This window comes from Rhynchophorus ferrugineus, unplaced genomic scaffold, assembly GCF_030347505.1.
Source record: "Rhynchophorus ferrugineus isolate W39M unplaced genomic scaffold, kcgeb_rfMv2 rfM4, whole genome shotgun sequence".
Lineage (NCBI taxonomy): Eukaryota > Metazoa > Arthropoda > Insecta > Coleoptera > Curculionidae > Rhynchophorus > Rhynchophorus ferrugineus.
Window position 1 is genome coordinate 9,758,048 of NW_027472583.1, and position 19,238 is coordinate 9,777,285.

The window sequence follows — 19,238 nt, forward strand, 5'->3', positions numbered from 1 at the left end:
ACAGTGTTTTATTAAGAAAATATAAATTGTTTTCGAGGATTTAACTGTTTTAGTGAGGCAATATATAAAAACGAAACTTTAAACTCGTTTTTCTTGAAAGTTGACTGATTTACTAGAAATTTGTTGTAAACCTTCTTTATACATTCTTCTATATTACTGTAAAAAAAATGTCTCCAAATTACGGCTGTTCGATGGAACAAGATTTTTTTTACTTTCAATTATTTAAAAAATATTAAAAAATCAAAATTTTCTTATAGCTACTCTGAACATATTCGGAATAATGGAAAACTCATATTCATTTTTTCGTTTTGTGGTAATTATAGATTGCTATGTATAAATGAAACTTATTTGAATGTGCTAAAAATAGCAATATGTATAGAAATAAAAAACTTGCAGAAACTAAAATGTGCTTTATAACAGATTGCTCAAATGGAAAAGCCGGACAATAGTGGATTGGGAATAAGTCTGGAAGGTACCGTGGACGTGGAGGATGGAAAAGAAGTACGACCTCACCATTATATCAGAAACATACTGCCAGATGGACCAGTTGGTAGCAATCGGGTTCTTCAATCAGGAGATGAGTTATTAGAGGTATAAATATAAATTGAATTGTGAAACCAGCTCTTCAGGTCGTGTTTATAAATAGGCCAAGAAAATATTATGTTGTTATAGTTGTAGATGATATATTTCATTGCTCTTAATCATTTATTTTCAAGGACGGCTCGATTTCATTTTGATTTAGATTGAATAAATGTTATCTATCAAACGCTTATATGGGGTGGGGCAAAAGTTCCGCTACCATTTTGATTGCACGCCATCTTGGTTATGTAACGTTTTGTTCAGTTTCGTTTTAACCATTGTGTTGTGTAGACGTCCAAATTTTATTATGGATAAATATACGCTACAAGAAGTAGCAGAAATAGCGACAATATTTATTGAAAATAATCGTTCTATTATTGCCACTCGGCTGGAATTGCGTCAATGGTAGCGGACATTTTGCCCCACGTTGTATTAGCTCTTCATTGAATAAGTTAATATACAACATCTATTAGGAAATGCAAAAAATTATTTATTTTCTCAATTGGTAATCATAGTACTATAACATATATTCTATTTTAGGTGAATGGCATCCAGCTTCTCGGATTAAATCATCTTGAAGTGGTAGCCATACTGAAACAACTGCCCAATTTCGTCAGCTTGGTCTGCGCCCGGTATCCTGTTCCTATTAGGATAATCGACACTTCCCAACACCCGGACGCCTTCCAAGCTCGCGTAAGTGCATTGGACGATAATCATACTAAACATTAGCTGTTCTAATTTATTTTTAGAAGATCTTGGCCGGTAGTCTGCAAACCCTGATCCAGGCTGGGGAACAAAATCGCCTGGTCAAGGCGAAATCGGAGACCTCGATAGCGTCCAGCGTGGGCAGCGAGGCTTGTACCAACAGCAAATCCAGATCACTGGAATTCATAGCCGGTTTACCCATGTGGTGCGAGGATGTGACAGTGGTCGAGTTGCTCAAAGGTGATCATGGTTTAGGATTTTCAATATTGGATTATCAGGTAATTTCGTGTGAAGTGTATGAAGCGGTATATCAATATTACCAACCCCACTACCTTAGGTATATTATATTAGTTGAAGATGTGAATATTTTTTTAAATAATAATGGCAATAGTATTCATTACGAAAATTTAGCCAAACATATCTTTCCAGTTTCATAACAATCGATCTTTTGTTTTAATAGTTATTGTGAATACTATTTAATGTTACTTGACTTTTTTTGATGGAGATGCTTTGTATAGTTACCAATAATACACAATATGTTACATAATTGAATAAATAGATCAAAACAGCCTCGGCTGTTATATAAATAAGGTAGTTTTTTATAAATAACACGGGTATGCAATGTTATTACATTAAAACAAAAGATACTAGGCTTGAAAAATATTATATTTGCAGTTGAGAACACTGATGTTTTTATGCTACAAATTTCAAAAGCGCAAATAACGAAAACTTTGTTTAAAGTGGAATTAATGTATCTACTTAACTACCTTTATACAATGAAATCTGAAACATCAATGTTTCGTATGCATTTCAGGATCCACTCAATCCCAACGAGACTGTGATAGTGATACGATCGTTAGTACCAGGGGGCGTGGCTCAAGTCGACGGGCGTCTCATACCGGGAGACCGTCTATTGGCCGTCAACGACGTGAATGTGGAACGCTCCGCCCTCGATGTAGCCGTCCAAGTGTTGAAGGGCGCGCCCAAGGGCGTGGTCAAGATAGCCGTGGCCAAGCCTCTCAACGGGACCGATGCCGTCTCTGACGCGAGCCAGGTGAGTGGCGGGGAGGGGGAAAGGGGCGGTACTAACTAGGTCCTATATAAGGAAAACGTTGCGCAGCTCGAAACGTCGAAGTTTGTGCGTTTCAGTTCAGTTCATTGGTGTTCTGTTTGACTGTAAGAGAAAGAGAGAGAGATAGAGACATACACAGACAAAAAACGCATGAACTTGCAAGACAGACGCGTTCGGTGTAGAGAGGCCGGGTTTTTGTGTTTTTGCGAGCGGTTTTTATAGTTGGCGACCCTGACGGAAAATTATTTTTCTAGTTTGTGCGGAAAATCTTGCGCCAGTGGTCCGATGACGTAGGATTTTTATTGCTGGTAAGTTGTATGTGATACATATATGCTAAGTATAGAGAAAATAGAACGAGATCGAGATTCTGTAAAACTCTATTAACAAGAAATGATGATGATGACAAGCCATTAACACTAGTTTATTTAGACTCAAAGAAAAGTATAGAATTGATTTAGTGGAAATGACCTTTAACAAGTGACGATTAATTAATTTTGAACGAATTATTTAATAATTAAAATGCTGCAATTATGTTCATGTGAAAAATTCCTATATTCCTAATATTTGTGAAACCTTACATGGAAATATTTAAATATCTCACCACTATACTTGCAGAATTCATTCGTGAGTGACTAACTATGTACACACGTTTTCGCAATAACTTTAAAGGTCAAATTAATCTTATTTAACAACTTCTTTCATCAATATACTCTCTTTAAAGAGTATTGCAGTTCATTGTAATGCTCTTCTAACTTCTAACTATGTAGTGGCATTCAGGCATCATCAGGTATTTATGCTAATTGCACTCAATAGATGGCAATCACTGATTTACATTGATAAATTGTTCTAGTGTCACTGAAAAAAGTCAAAAAAGTTTGAACAGTCAAAAACAATGTGTTATAAATACACCAAATTTTTGTTATGAAGTATTTTAAACAAAAATTACTTCACTAAAACTACTATAATTTGTAAATTAGGCCTCTATATAGCGATATAGGCCGTCGAGAAAAATGTCGATATAGAGTATGATATTTTAAAAAAAAATCGATACTTATTTTTAGCAATATCGATATTTTTTCATTCTAACTCTATTTTTCCATGCAAAATATATCATCACCCTCACCAAAAGTTCGATACACTTCCTCAAAATTTTTTGATGTCTCTTCCTTCGCGCAGAGTGGCTGATAGTTGGAATGAGTGAAAATTTTGACTACTTTTGAAATTTTAACATCTATAATTATTACGTGAAGAAAAATCTTCAAATAGCACTTAACAGATTGTTACCATGTAAAATAAAAATATATATGCTTTGTTAGCAGAAGAACAGTGAACTCTAGATGTAGTTTTTCGATTTCTCTGCGAAATTATCACTATCTTTGATCACCGATTTTTTATTGGGTTAGTGGGGATTCTATATTTATTCTTAGTTTTAAAATGTTTTACTACTTAATTTAAAGAAAGTTATTACTGAAAGTGATTAAGTGATGTTGAATGAGACAATGAACATACTTCATCGATAAAAACATGTGGTACTTGGTTTCGAATGTTTTGAAATGATCTTTATGGTATAAAAGTTTGGCAGCATCGATGAGAAATTAAAACATTTGGAGGTATTGGTATATAAACTAAATTAAAACTGAAACAGCTTGGAGAGATTTTTTGAAGCATGCATGTAGTTTTCTTATAACATTTTATCATCTTGTACTAATAATATTATGATTATTTCTTGTTATATCACATTATATCATTGTTATCACATTATAGGACTGAAACTAACGTTCTATTTTCTCTGTTAATTTTAATGCATGATATCATACAAATAATGTATCATAACATTTTTCCTGACATTTATTTCTTTTTCAGAATTGAATAACAACTCGCGACTCTCTAGAAGGCAATAGAATATAAGGCACTTTTACATACCTAATGGCTTTATTCGTGTCTGAATGTGAATCACATAAAATTAAGTTCGCTGGTGCTACAACTTAGGTTAGATCAATAGTGTACTGTGACGAGAAGAACAATTTCAAATATTCTCCACTGACCAAAAAAAACATCAATTGTTATATTTGTTAATGTAGTTCGTATGATGGGGATATGATATATTGGCACAAAATATGTAAAGGAATAAATGAAGGGTAACATATACACAGGTTGTATAACTAAATGTTTTTTTTTTGTTAATTCTTAGTGATATATACTGTGCTGTCCATGTGTTATTTTACTTTTTTATATAGACTGCAAATGGTGTGGTTTAATAAATGTTAAAAGGGATATAGTTTCAACATATCAGCTTAAAATTGAATAGAACATTTTGGTTGTGAATCATTCCAATTTATTATACTATATATATATATATATATATATATATATATATATATATATATATATATATTCAAGGATTTTTTTGAGATTTATTAATGTAAAACTGAACGGATCTGAGATTAAAACCATCCAATAGTTAAGAATTTAGTATTAATAAAATTTGATGCTCATGTAGTAATGACCAACATGACATTTTCTCTGAAATGTTCAAGCCACAAATAATAAAATCCTATATATTAAGACTGTTGGAGAAATCCTCAATTACATATACAGTCCATCTGTAAATTTTGTGAAAATTATGTGATGTAAAAGATGAGATGTTGATTTTAAATATTTTAACTTCTCTTTCTATAACTTGAATAAATCTGAAACTGAAATTAATCGATTTTCCTGTTTATAAAAATATGGCAAAGACAATGTTAATAGAGAGGTTGTCATTATTATTTCTAAAAGCTTAAACTGGAAGAAATCAGCGTGGGGGATCATTGTAGACTACGAATTAACCACTAACTATTTTTTGAACTTTATAATTTGTACGTGAACGTTATTATGTAGCAAAATTTGTTAAAACTTATAGGGGAATAAGCGTCGCCTCACCCATCTTATAAAACAACCATTGTCCTCCTTGATTTGTCTTTGGTTTCCAACGACGACACATAAATTCTCTAAATAAGACTTCGTGTTATTTGAAAACACGAATTTAAATTTAATTATCAATTAGATCAAAAGATTAAACATATTTCACTCAATGGCACCAAAAAAAAATGATGAAAAAATGAAAACAAATCTTAATTAAAAAATAATGAAGAATTATTTGTAAACCCAATATATTCATATTTTTAAAATTTTATTAATTTATTATATTTTAGAGTCTCTTTTTGGCCAACTAGGATTTAATTAATTTTTTAAAACCTGCCTACTGTGGAATGGCCATCTTAGAGACCACTATTCTGTTTAACACCTGAGTTTTTTTGACTGAGATGGTTATTCATCGTTAGGCGTAATTTTGAGTTTTGAATACACTATAATGTGAAGAAGAAATCACAATAATGTAGTGGAGCCTTGATTAAATACTGTTACTGCTAATCGAATTCTAGTCCACCCATATATCCCTCAAAAACTGAAGATCAAGACTAATAAATAACAAAATAGTTCCTAATTCAGAAAATATGTTTTAGTCATGGCTGTACTGTGACATTTTATTGTTATAGCTAAGGTTAGTGAATATAATTTACCTTTAATGTAAAGCGAAGTAAAATTGCATGACCATTTACTCTGTGGCCAATAAATCAAACTATTTTTATTTATCAGATTTTGTTAACATTAATGAGCACACGTATGTATAGAATCAAAACTAAATGGGATGTATCTGCAAAAAATAAAGGTGTTTAAATAAACTCAGCTGAATTGTTTTTATTTATAATATGAATAATTCTCATTATAATTAGAAATTATAATATTAACTACTTTGATTTATTCCAGCTGTTTCCAGGAAATGGATGACCGAGAATTAATGTTAAGGGGTTAAATTTGGCAATGTTGTACAGTTCGGGAATCAGATTCGCGTCAAATTTCTGTCTTTTAGTTTTACATTTAACTGAAGGATATTCTAATAAGCTATTTTTTCTAAAATTATTATTTATTATTTTTATTTTTTCATTAAAGTTATTATTAAGTCAGTACTGTTGGAAACATTGAATGTGCTCCATTGCTGTGAATAAAGAACGTTTTGACTAACCGAAAATCGTTCAGTGATGTTCATTCATCCAAAGTCGAACGAAATTAGCTTCAAAATCAATTATAACTGATGCGTTTGACCTGAACACTGCACGAAAAATTGTCCCTACATAAGACAGATTGCATAAAAACCTGATAAAAATATCGGCCTCTTGTTTCACCCGTCAAATTTGGCAAGCATTGTCTCTTTCCACTATTATTTATACCGTATAGCATGCTGATAGCTAGATATTTAAGATAAATATAAGATTGAGGAAAAATAATTTCGGTTTTTCCTAAGAGATGAGTTTATTGTTGCATATATTTAGCATAAGTGAGTTTTGTACAATCTACAGGCTTGTACAACCACTCCAGCTCACTTACAAATAATTATAGCTGAAGGAACAAATTTAGTAAAAGACTTTGGGTACAGAGCCAAGCCATACTATAATGAGAGATAAAATTTCAGGAAATATTCCAGATATAATAGCATCACTCGTTCAGTCAAAAGTAATTTTTCTTTAAAATAAACATTCTATAAGGCAATGTTTGTAATATTTTACTTTCGAACAGGAACAAATGTAATGCTAGTTAATCGAAAATTATATGGTGTTGATAGTGCCGAGTGCTTAAGTGAAAGCCATCGTTAGAATCGACGTTGAATATAATGATAAGGAGAATAGGATCCGAAAAATATTATAGGTCTCGCAAACGATTGCAATATATTAGTTTTCCGTAGATTTTTCATAGATTTCCAAAACAATCAACTGTATTGTTCAGTCGAAATTAACTCAACTCTGAACCTGACCTAAAATCAAAGATATTGGTTTATCAATATAACCTTGAGCGTACAAAAAAATCCTTCAAAATTAATTCCCATCCATTATACGACTGTAAAATTGTGTTGCAGTTTTTCTTTCCTTCATCGTGATATATTTTTCAATTAGTTTATAGTGCGCACCTAAATAGAACATGCTATGCCTCAATCTTCATTAGTATAATAATAGAGCCATTTGTATTCCATGGCCATCGTACATTACTTTCCTCCGGAATCCTTATTTACTCCTGTCTGAAAAAGAGATCTTTATTTACTTAGTTTGATTGAGACATTAAAATATTAAACATTAAACATATTACATTAAAACGGTATATAGAGTATACAAAAATCTTTTTTTTATTCTAGGGCACTGATGATGATCACACCTGCTTGGAGGATTTCCAAGAGTGCATAGAGGACTTTCAGGAGGACTTGATCACCGTGCCGATATTCATCGAAGACGACAAGTCCTTCAATCACTCGCCGTCGACGTCTCAAGTCGAGGACCTGGGCCAGAAAAGGTACCGCATCCAGAACCACGTCCCAATCGTCGATCTCCTGGAAAATAACTACCTGAACATCAAGGATCTGAACAAGGACAGTATAGGCGACAGCGACATTGATATTAGCTTCAAGAGCACCAACGACAACTGCCTGGACCACAGCGGAACTAACGGAGACTGTAACAACATTCAGTTGATACTGAAAAATCAGAACCAACCGGTTCTGGAGAAAATGGAGAGTTTGACTCAGAGCGAGAGACCATCGTTGTCCGATAAGGACGGATACGAGACTTGTATGGACGACTCCTTGTCCGAGGATAACGTTAAAGAGAAAGAAGTGAATTTAGCTGTGGCGGAGGAAGAGGTTATCGAGTTGGATGACGTGACTCCGACGAATTCTAACGTCGACTTAATAGTATCTGACCTGGTGGCGCACCATCCGTCTTCCTCGACGCCCTGTATACCGAAAAATGTATTTTCGAACACCAACGACCTGAAAATGGACGGTCTCAAGTCGTACGATGATCGGAATATCGACACTATCTGCGAGAGCGACGAGTTTTTTCTCGTCCAGTATCCCAGCGAGAAGGAGGTCTGTAAGAGCATGAGCGAGCCGAACGTCCTGGAGACAACCGAGATCCCAGTCCCTATGAAGCTGACGTACAAGCTGCGGGAGTACTACAACGACTACGAAAACTGCCTGGACGCTTACAAGGGTATGGCCGACGAGCGCGGCGAACGAGAGTGCGTGGAAATGACCGATTCGCAGATCTTCAACGAGATATTTTTACCGTTCAAGAGTCGCTCGGCGCCGGATGTCATCGATCGATCGTTCGTGACGATGACGTACGACCCGGGACCCGATCTTAACCGAAGGAAGTCTGCTTTTATGGCGGGATATCCAAAAAATGAGAGGTGAGTTTCTTAGTATAATTGGGTTTTAATCGAGTTTAAATTTGTAAATATTTTTTTAAAAATTAATTACATCTTACATTAGAGATTACCAGATTAATGTAAAATTAAACTACCTAAGCTAAAGTTAAGAGTAATACTTATAACAAGTTAATTGAAAAGTCCCCGGCCTACCATAGTAAAACACATTTTTTTGGTAAAATTCGTTTTTTTATTCAACATAATTCTCTTCAAGTGGATGATACACTGATTATAGTGACCCTCCAACTTTTCGATGCCATTTTTGTAGTACGATTTGTCCTATGCTTCGAAATAGGTCTCAGTTTCGCCGATCACCTATTCATTTCGACAATTTCTTCTCAGCGAGCATCCTTTTGAGATCTGAGAATAGGAAATAGTCGCTGGACGCCAGATCTGGAGAATACGGTGGATGAGAAAGCCAATTCATGGATTTTTTTTCAAGAAGCAATATTTTACCAACACGCGAAATTCTTTTTCATCCATTTTTTTTCAGAATAACAAAAGTTGCTGCACTCAAAATGCTCTGATTCACAAACTAATGATCCAATAGCTATCAAATTTATACACGTATTTTTTGAGGGTTAGGGCTAACTAAAAAACATGTGGATTTAATTCTAGTAGCGTCATCTATGTGTCAGGCCGAAGACTTTTCAATTGACCTGCTATACTATATAAATTTGTGTGGTTTGGTTCGCTTAAAGTTTGGGATTTCCTGCGTGTTGTCCAATAATTGTATTGCTTCCATGTTGCTGTGATTTAGTAACCTTATTTCATGCCTAAAGGCGAAATTTTGGATAACTTCGAATTTACAATTAATTTTTAGGTCTTCGTGTAGTTCTTCGTTGATCATCCAACGCTGCCAAAACAAAGTACGTTGTTTTGGCAGCGTTGTATTAGTAGTTTGTTTGATGTTTTAGTGCAACCCCTTATTTACATACCATATGTCCAAATTGACTAAATAAAATAATAAGATAAATCAGGTTCTGAGTTGAGCCGATCCTGATCTGCTTTGTTTTTTGTCATGATAATTCCAATTTAACCTACTATAAATATGAATGCTCAGGTGTAACTGATACCGCTAGATGAATGGGGTATCCATCAAGTAATATCATTAGGTTTTTCTCATTTCGCCATAACACAAAATTGACACGAGCATATATGGAGCTATTGGTGTCTAACCAATTTTTGGATCTTATTGATTGCCACTTATATTTTTTACAGCTTTAGGCAGAGATATGAAAAAGATATCTTTACTTACGAAAATCCACACTTTATCCTCTGTATCTATGCACATATTGAGGGGATAAAAATAATAAAGGAAGCCTTATAGGCAACGTTTGTAGGTTAATCCTTTTACGGAAATAATAGGATCATTAATAGAAATCCAGCACAGATATTTAACTATAAATATGTTCAAGATATTTTATTGAAATAATAGCCGTATTTCCTAATATACTTATTGTAAATTATTTCACAGTCACAGAGACATATATAAAGTTTTAATCGAGTTTTTCGCGTCTAAATCGCCAGGGGGTGTATTAAGAGGGAGTATGTACAGCGAGAAATTTTGAAGCATCATTTTAGTAAAGTATTTTATTTAAATATTAGTTCAGTGAAACATTTTGCAAATACAAAAAACCATTTTGTAACCTGATATATTCTCATGACATGTTCTCATGACGATGCTCCAGATAATCCATTGCATTGAAAATACTAACATTTGTTGATATTAAATACGATTGAGTATTTTGGTAATATTTGATTATTTTACATAATTTTGCAAATTAATAAAAAAATCAACATATAACATCATCCAATAATGAATTAAAATAGATTCCTGGCACTATTGTGGCTGAATAATTAAATGTAGTTTTTAGATGTACTATAATGTTAAAATAAGTTATATTTGATAACATTTTTCTTCAATTATTTTATTTAGATTGGAATTTTTTGTATATCAAATCTAAACTGAACTAAAACTCGGTTGTTGAGTTGATGCGGCAACATTGCGACGTATATACAAAATAACGTTGAACAGACTATATATAGTCTACTCAAACTTTGCAATTATGCCGCACCAACTCTGAGCTTTAGTTCAGTTTGGCATCTAACTAAATAAAATAATTAAACAAAAATACTGTTTTCAAATATAATTTATTTTAACATTATAGTACATCTGATGCATATATTATCGAAGGACTTAAAACTACAATTAAAAACAAAGGTATAATATTGTATACGTTAGAGTTGTTTTATTATATTTACATCGAACTATTTTCCACACCACCCATGAGGTAGAGTTCTAAACACACATTTTTAAGTAGTGGTATGGCCTACTGGAGGCCTAATCCATCTAATTAACAATTATATATCAAAGCAATGTATTTTATTTTTATTCGAGAGCATATTTACCTTTTATGATTAGTTCTTGTTTCCTTCCATGATGTGTTTACTTGTCTTGTAATGCATGTTCACCTAATGCATTTACCATACCTACAAAATAATTATTGTTCATTCTTTCCTCATACATTTTAATCTAATGCTCATGTTTAATTCTGAACAATTACAATCTTTTCTCTGCACACAAATCTTTAACTATAATTCCATTTTCTACAGTTGTTTCTACTAATTATGTGCATACCTTTAGTTGTTTCCATCACTCGTCATCACTCTGTCTCAGGAATTTCCAGCATAATCATATATATTGAAAATTTCCTTTAGTCACTTTAACTTTCCAAGTCACAGTCCAAGTCAATCACTAAACTGTTAATTTCCTAAAATTAAATTCTCTAAAACATGTTCACGATCCACCATTTATCAATTAGTTCCTCTGTATGCCTTATCGAGTTCAAAATAATAACTGATGGTTCCTCCAGGTTTGTTAATTTTCAAGCCATAACAAAAACATGTTATGGTTCATTTCTGGAAGTTCTATTAGACCTCTTCGAGGGTTACCTTTTCACCATTTAAATCCTATACCCTGTAAGAGTGTATGAAGGGATGTCTTATATCCCCCGAAAAGCTGTATGTCCCTAAGTCTTTTTTATATACTTTCCAGTAATTTTATGAAATTATGTTTATATCGACAAAATGGTTTGTTTACTCAATGTTCTTATACATTTCGTATATTTGATTTCGAATAGAGTCAGTATCAAGATGGTCAAGTTTTCTCGGTTGAATCTAACGTATTGTTGTACCTACACTAATATTCAGTATAGCAACAACCCTCTAAAAAAATTTCATCGAAAATTACAGCAACTTAAGTATTTAATATCATCAATAATTACCTCTCTAATGGAATTTACGGGCAAAATGGGGCCTTCATTACCTCGTTCCTTTTCGAAATTATCTATTAAAGCCGCAATCATTTTGTGACCCTGAATATCTATTGTTTTCGGCCGATATGATATAACGTTTGCCTGTTTATAACCTGTAGTAATTATAATTAATATTTTGAATAATTTAGTGTACATCTGACAACCGGACGGCGTCTAGCTGTCAAACGTATGCAAAATTTTTGAAAGCAGAAGTGATAAGAGGTTTTAACTCTAATCTATAAACTATTGTGGCTGTATAATTAACTGTAGTTTTTAGATATAATATAATGTTAAAATAAATTATATTTGTAACAGTAAATTTGTTCAATTATTTTATTTAGACTAGAATTTTTTTGTATGTCAAAGCCAAACTGAACAAAAACTCAAAGTTGATGCGGCAACATTGCAAATATTTGGCGTCACAAATTTCCATGACGCATATATAAAAAAACTTTGAATAGACTCTATCTCATATATTGTGGATTTCTCCAAAAGTTGTCGACGTTTCATATCTGTATAGTTTTACACAAACGAATATTTATATTTTTATTTATATAGATTTACCAAAAGCTGTTAAAATTATTAAACCTCAAGTTGTTGAACGAAGGATTTATGGATAGGAATTGTGGAATCTCCCCGGACAGAGAAGAGACGTCCTAGTGCCCGCTATTTTTATATTTGGAAAACATAAACAGCAGCCTAAGCCATTTTGATCCGCTTCACTTCCCCAAAGCGACACTCTAATATATTTTTATGGTGGAAATTAGGGGGTCGGAGTCTGGATCCGATACTTTTTCTCCGGTAAACTGGTGCCTGGTGCCAGACGACGAAGCCCCTCTCGCTTTTGCAGTTGATATATTTTTTCTGGACCTAACCAATCTTTCACTACCAGAAGATTTATACTTCCTCTCGGTTAAATATATTTAGACTCCTCTGAGCTTAGCTGAATTTATCTTGGAATATTTAATAAGGTAATGTAACGAAATCTGATGTAAAATACCACTCTGACTGTGGAGAACTTGAAGAATAAACCAGGTCCCCGGCCTGACACATAGACGGCGCTACTAGAATTAAATCCATATGTTTTTTAGTTAGCCCTAATCCTCAAAAGATGATTATCATTATCATTTATAGATGATGATCATTAGTTTGTGAATTATATCATTTTGAGTGAAGCAACTTTTGTTATTGTGAAAAAAAAATGGATAAGAGGAAATTTCCCGTGTTCATAAAATATTGCTTTTTGAAGAGAAAAATACAGTTGAAGCAAAAACTTGGCTTGATGCCGAGTTTCTGAACTCTTACCCAGGAAAATCAACCATCAAGGATTGGTACACTAAGTTTAGACGTGGTGAAATGAGCACCGAAGACGGAGAACGCAGTGGACGCCCAAAAGAGGTAGTTAACGGCGAAAACATTTAAAAAATCCATAAAATTATTTTGAATGACCATAAATTGAAATTGAATAAAATAGCAGACACTCTAAAGATATCACGAATATTTGAGTATGAGAAAGCTCTGTGCAAAGTGGGTGCCGCGTGAGCTCACTTTTTACCAAAAACAACGACGAGTTGATGATTCGGAGCAGTATTTGAAGATAATCAAACGAAATAAACCCGAATTTTTGCGTCAATATGTGAGAATGGATGAAACATGGCTCCATCATTTTACTCCGAGGTCCAATTGACAGTCATTCGAGTGGACAGCACAAGATGAACCCGCTCCAAAGCTTGGGAGAACGCAACAGTCGGCTGGCAAGGTTATATGAGTATGGAATAATTATCATTGAGTACCTTGAAAAAGGAAGGATCATCAACAGCGACTATTACATAGTGTTATTGGATAGTTTGAAAGACGAAATCGCTGAAAAATGTGCTGCTTCATCAAGAAATGCACCGTGTCACAAGTCAGTGTAAGCGTTTACAAAAATCTATGCATTGGGCTTCGAATTGCTTTTTCATCCACCGTATTCTCCAGACCTGGCCCCCAGCAACTATTTCCTGTTCTCAGACCTCAAAAAATGCTCACTTGGAAGGAATTTTCGTCGAATAAATAGGTGATCGCCGAAACTGAGGCCTATTTTGAAGCAAAGGACAAATAGTACTACAAAAATGGTATCGAAAAGTTGGAGGGTCGTTATAATCAGTATATCACCCTTGAAGGGAATTATGTTGAATAAAAAAAAAATTTTGCCAAAAAAATGTGGTAGGCCGGGGACTTTTCAATTAACCTTTTAGATAATCTATGCGAGCTTCCGACATAGTTCTTTCCGACTATTACTTGTTTTGTTACGGTCGATGACCCACTGATTTCGCCGATTTATCCCAATAAAGGTTTATCAAAATTACCCTTATCCAAAAATCGCCCTATATAACAATAATAATAGAAATAATATATATTAATTATGTCTCAACTCGCGAACCTTATCGATTTACAGTTATAAGTCCGACGTTTTCCTATATAATTTATATCTTTTTCGTCATGAAATATATAATCAAATTATAATCAGGCTTATATAAATCGGCAGCTCAAAATAAATTAACTTTATCTGTTTATTAAACGAAATCGAACCATTCCGTATATTAATTTTCAGCCGATCCAGATATCGGGATAATATCTACTCAATTATTATTTCGAACATAGTCGACTAATACTGTGGGATCCGGAATCGATACCACAGTACCGGTCATATATAAAGAATTTTTTATAGATCATTTCAGTTATAATTAATTAAGATTTATTAATACCTATTAAACATTTATTTTACATATAAGTCACATAAATAGGTTGTTATTTTATAGGAACATAAATGAAAAAGCTAAATTGCCTTTCCGTCATATCCAATACAGTTTTTGTATTAAATTGTTGAAATGTTGTTGTGGATAATTTTTTAGAAAATCTTCCACCGACACAACTAAAGCACAAACTAAAGAGATAAGTTTAAATCCGTATGTGTGATATGGACAACTGACTTTAAATAAAAGTATTGTTTATAAATAAAAACAATTTTCTTGCTACAGAGTAATATTAGATTTATAAAATTATAGAAATATCCACTAAAATTAACACAATTAAATCATTATTATCCTTTAAAACAATTAATTGAAAAATATTACGACAAATTATAAATATATTAAATAATTGTGCATATATCCATTTATTTTGCAATAATAGTTGCAACGATGCTCACAATCTGAAGTTTCGTCTTCTATAAACCATGCAGTGAGTACGATTTCCAACAATGTCTTTCAATTTCTCAGTTCATTAAATTCTCAATTCTTATGATGAACTTAATGAAATTCCATATTTTGAAAACTAAATAATAAAACAGTAGAAGACAAAATGCGGCTGTATTTAGCGGAGAAAAAGGTGAACTAAATTGATTTTAACGTTTATTTTTATCAAAGTGTTATATAAAATTATTAACTGCATTATTTATTACTGAAAAATTATATATGCCGAATTGGTTGCCTTTTATATTCATCGTCGTAAACATTAAAGTAAATGTATAAATAAAATGATATAAAATGAATGTTTTGAAACTTAATACAATTTTTAAATGAATTACAAAATCAAAATGGATATTATTCATGAAATCAATAGAAATAACTATTGAAACCAGCATATAAATTTGTATATGTATGCTGCGTCATTATATCTAATTTGTTTCTTGCGTTATTTATTTCTATGCAAACAGAAAATATTGTGCCGACTTGGTTGGCGCAGTGGTAAAGGTGACAGGACGGTCCACCTACTGTTGCGATGGTCACGGGTTCGAATCCTGCTGGGGCTTAGTTTTAAATTTATGTTTGTGATTGTTTAATATTTGTGATTATCCAAGGCAAGAGCGCAAAATCCGACAAGGAAAATAATCTCAGTCACGCCGGTAACCAGGCTGGGTAAGACCGGATGTTTTCTGAGGTGATTTCTAAGTTGGTCACTCGCCAGTCGGTAGGCTTAATGCCGAGGACCGTAGTTTGGAGCGCACTGAAAGTGTACGTCCAGCCCAGATAAAAAATAGTTGGTAAAAGGATACTTTAAAATGTAATATATTAAAAAGCCTCGATGTATCATTCAGTAAAAAACTTTTCAATACTGAATAAGAAATAAATTTTAGAAATGTTTGTTGTTTTCCAAAGCTACTAATAGACGCAGTCATACCCTGGCATGATAACGCTCGTCCACACGTTGCAAGGATTATAAGAGATATATTGCAGCAGCACCAATGGATAGTTCTGTGTATTCACTAACATAGCGCCTTCTGATTATCATTTGAATAGTTTCATTCAGTTTGTTGCCTGACAAACGGTTTCGAAATGCTGAAGCAATGTATCGACAATTGGATTGCTATCAAACTAACATCGTTCTTTATATATGTTCATACACAACGCATAACTGCGTTCGAATAGCGTTGTAATTTTAATAAAATTAGATATTTTGAGCAAACATTGAACATACTTCTTGGTATTACCCATCACTTATGATTCGGAACGGGACAGAATGGCTTTGGAATAAAAGATAAACTTTATTTACATCTCTGGTCTTTTATACAATTTTGAACACTACAAATTACAGTGCCCTCTACTGATTTTTCTTCTGGCTTTTATATGGATATAAATCATATATTTAACACTTGTTTCTTGTCTACTTCTAATAATTCTATATCAACAGCAAATATGGTTATTGCTTAGCTTTTAATTTAAGTAAAGATTAATTTAGGTAACGATTTTTTAACTCAGAATATACGTCAAAACAATATGTTTCATCATAAAAACTAATAGGCTTCAAACAATTTACATGAGTTTTATTTCATTTCAAGGTTGTATTACTATACTGTGTATTTAAATATTAACAAGTATCAGTGACATAGCAAAATGATATCGCTTTCACCCACACGCGTTCCCTCTACTGCGGATCATCCCCCGTCAAGAGGGAGGTGAAAAAAAAACACACATAACGAATAACAGCGTCCTAATAGCGTTGTAGTTTTAATAAGATTAGATATTTTCGAGCAAACATCGGGCTTAGTATAACGAGGGCAATGTAAGACGTCGTTTCCGGACAGCGTATCTGGGTTTGGGGGTAATTTCGGGGGTGAAATTTGCGCCAGAACGATTTCCGTTTAGAGAAATGGCGAAAGTTCGGTCCGTTTGCCATGTAAGTAAACTGGGGGTGTCATTTCGATCATATACCCGCTCGAGAGGGGCGTAAATCATCCGTTCGGGAGTTGGGGAGATATTAAGGTTTTTTTTTCGGTCGGAGGGTTCGTTTAATGTGTCAATTCTTGTCCCTCGTTACGGCGGCGAAGTACAAAATTAAATAGAATCTCGACCGGAAAAGCTTCACAATTCTGAGGGTGGTTTTTTTTCCAGTGACATGGCGGTAATCCGGCAACTGGATTCGGATCAAGGAAGCATGAAGGGTAATCAAGAGGATGTCGTCAACAATCATTGGGGCTCGACGCATCTTGTTAAAGTCTTCAGGGAGCCGAATCAAAATATAGGAATCAGTATAGTGGGCGGAAAGGTAAGAATGTTGTAATACGCAACTAGATTTCAATGTGACAAAGAGTACCTCCACTTTCGATACATTTGCTACCAAGTTGTAACATATAACAGTTTGCTTAATAAATTCGATCTCATTAAGAAAAAGAGTACATACTGTTCTTCAAGAGTAATACATTTATTCCAAGTTTCCTTTAATTTTTTTATCCCTTTCTATTCCAGAACGATTTAGGAATATGAGAGTTTCGTTAATAATTTCTTCATTCAAAGTTTCTTTTTAACCCTTAAATTTTCACGTAAAACAGTAATATTATTTAAGATGTTAATAATCTCACCTATTTTTTTACGATAACATTTCTGATTTTGAGTGACCCTATAGTTAAGCATCAATATCAAGTGCACCACTCAGTAATTGATTGGAAAGTCCTATAAATAAGGATATTAAACGAACATTTCGAGAAAATTTCACTTATTTTGTCTTATAATTAGAATAAAATATAGAACATCCCGCGCGTAGCCCAACTTTCAGGTTACCAACATTATTTTGAAATTGACGAATCAAAATATAGTCATCATCAGTTTTTTATACCTCATAGATAATTTACAAGTGACTATATCTAATAAGTATTTGTTGAAAATTCATAGTATAAATTATATAAATAAATATTCGGAAGTTTATAAATGATGGAGTAGTAGTAGTATTAAATCATATCGAGTCATCTTATAATTATTTATAATTTTAAATTAATTTCTCCAACTTTACATTAACAATATAATCTCTTCAACCTTTGTTAAAGTTGTTTGTTGATATTCGAGAAAACATATCATTGTATTGAAAAAAAAAACTGAAAAATGTTTAACTATATCATAGTTAAAATCTATAAACGGAAGATCCTCTAAAATCTGAATACTTTTATTAGGCCATATTTGACCTTAAATCGTTAGACGACCCTGTGGCAATTTGTAGCCCTATTGTTTTGGACCGTTTCTCACCTAATTCGTTTGTTCATTCCACCACCAGCAACCGACGCCATTAGGCCTTCCCAGCTATTGTTCCTGCCCTTGTTGTTCGCACAATAAACCATAATCCTCAATCTCCGGTTCACAACAATTATTCACACATTTTACAATGATTTATATAAATAGAGGATGCTATACAATCTAGCGATGTAATATTTGAGGAACATAAAAAAAATAACGTACACGGTCCATAATACTATGCAATAACTCTCTCGCCCGCTTACAATTTATTCCTGCAGGAAATGCTCCGGCCTTCCCTTAATATAACCGCGGCTTTCTCCCGCAGTCTTTTGATTCCTTTATTCGACGTCTTATATTTATTTATTTCTTCGTAAGGTCATAAATATCATTAATTACGTCGACGAGCCAAAGCGACGAAATCTTATTATGTTACTTTTTATTTTAATGTTGTTTCTTAAAGGTAGATGTCCAACAGTCGGAGAAACAGCAGCCTGCCGGCGCTTTTCTGGGCATCTTCGTGAAAAACGTTACTCCGGGGAGTCCTGCCGCCAAAACCGGTCAATTTAAGGTAAAAATTAACTTATTTAGCTTATTGGAATTAGAAAAAAACTAAATTATTAGAAGTACAAATAAGTATATGCCTTTGATGTGGTTCTTGGTTTATAATTCTAATTGGTTTCTAATTGGTTAGTAATTCTTGGTTATTCTTCTATAGTTTCGATAGTCGCGGGTTCGATTTCTGTTGGGGCATAATAAATGACGTAAATTTATGGTTATGATTGTTTA

At 33.2% G+C, this 19,238-nt stretch overlaps 1 protein-coding gene and 1 long non-coding RNA gene across 9 annotated transcripts in view; one reads left to right on the plus strand and one right to left on the minus strand.

Annotated features, from left to right (window-relative positions):
* LOC143195633 (multiple PDZ domain protein) overlaps positions 1-19,238 on the plus strand; it is a 197,867-nt gene that overhangs the window by 69,733 nt on the left and 108,896 nt on the right. For 6 of the 8 annotated variants that reach the window (XM_076402925.1, XM_076402926.1, XM_076402928.1 and 3 more), the window contains exons 10-16: positions 421-591; positions 1,120-1,272; positions 1,329-1,562; positions 2,099-2,338; positions 7,581-8,632; positions 17,340-17,493; positions 18,913-19,020. In XM_076402925.1, coding sequence (XP_076259040.1) covers positions 421-591; positions 1,120-1,272; positions 1,329-1,562; positions 2,099-2,338; positions 7,581-8,632; positions 17,340-17,493; positions 18,913-19,020 — 2,112 coding nt within the window. The remainder of the gene's footprint in view (positions 1-420; positions 592-1,119; positions 1,273-1,328; positions 1,563-2,098; positions 2,339-7,580; positions 8,633-17,339; positions 17,494-18,912; positions 19,021-19,238) is intronic. The other 2 variants (XM_076402927.1, XM_076402929.1) reach the window with 2 other exon arrangements.
* Positions 4,221-6,083, minus strand: LOC143195640 (uncharacterized). The gene is made up of 2 exons (XR_013005573.1): positions 5,703-6,083; positions 4,221-5,656 (listed from the first exon to the last, which is right to left on the minus strand). It is a non-coding gene; the product is annotated as an uncharacterized LOC143195640 (long non-coding RNA).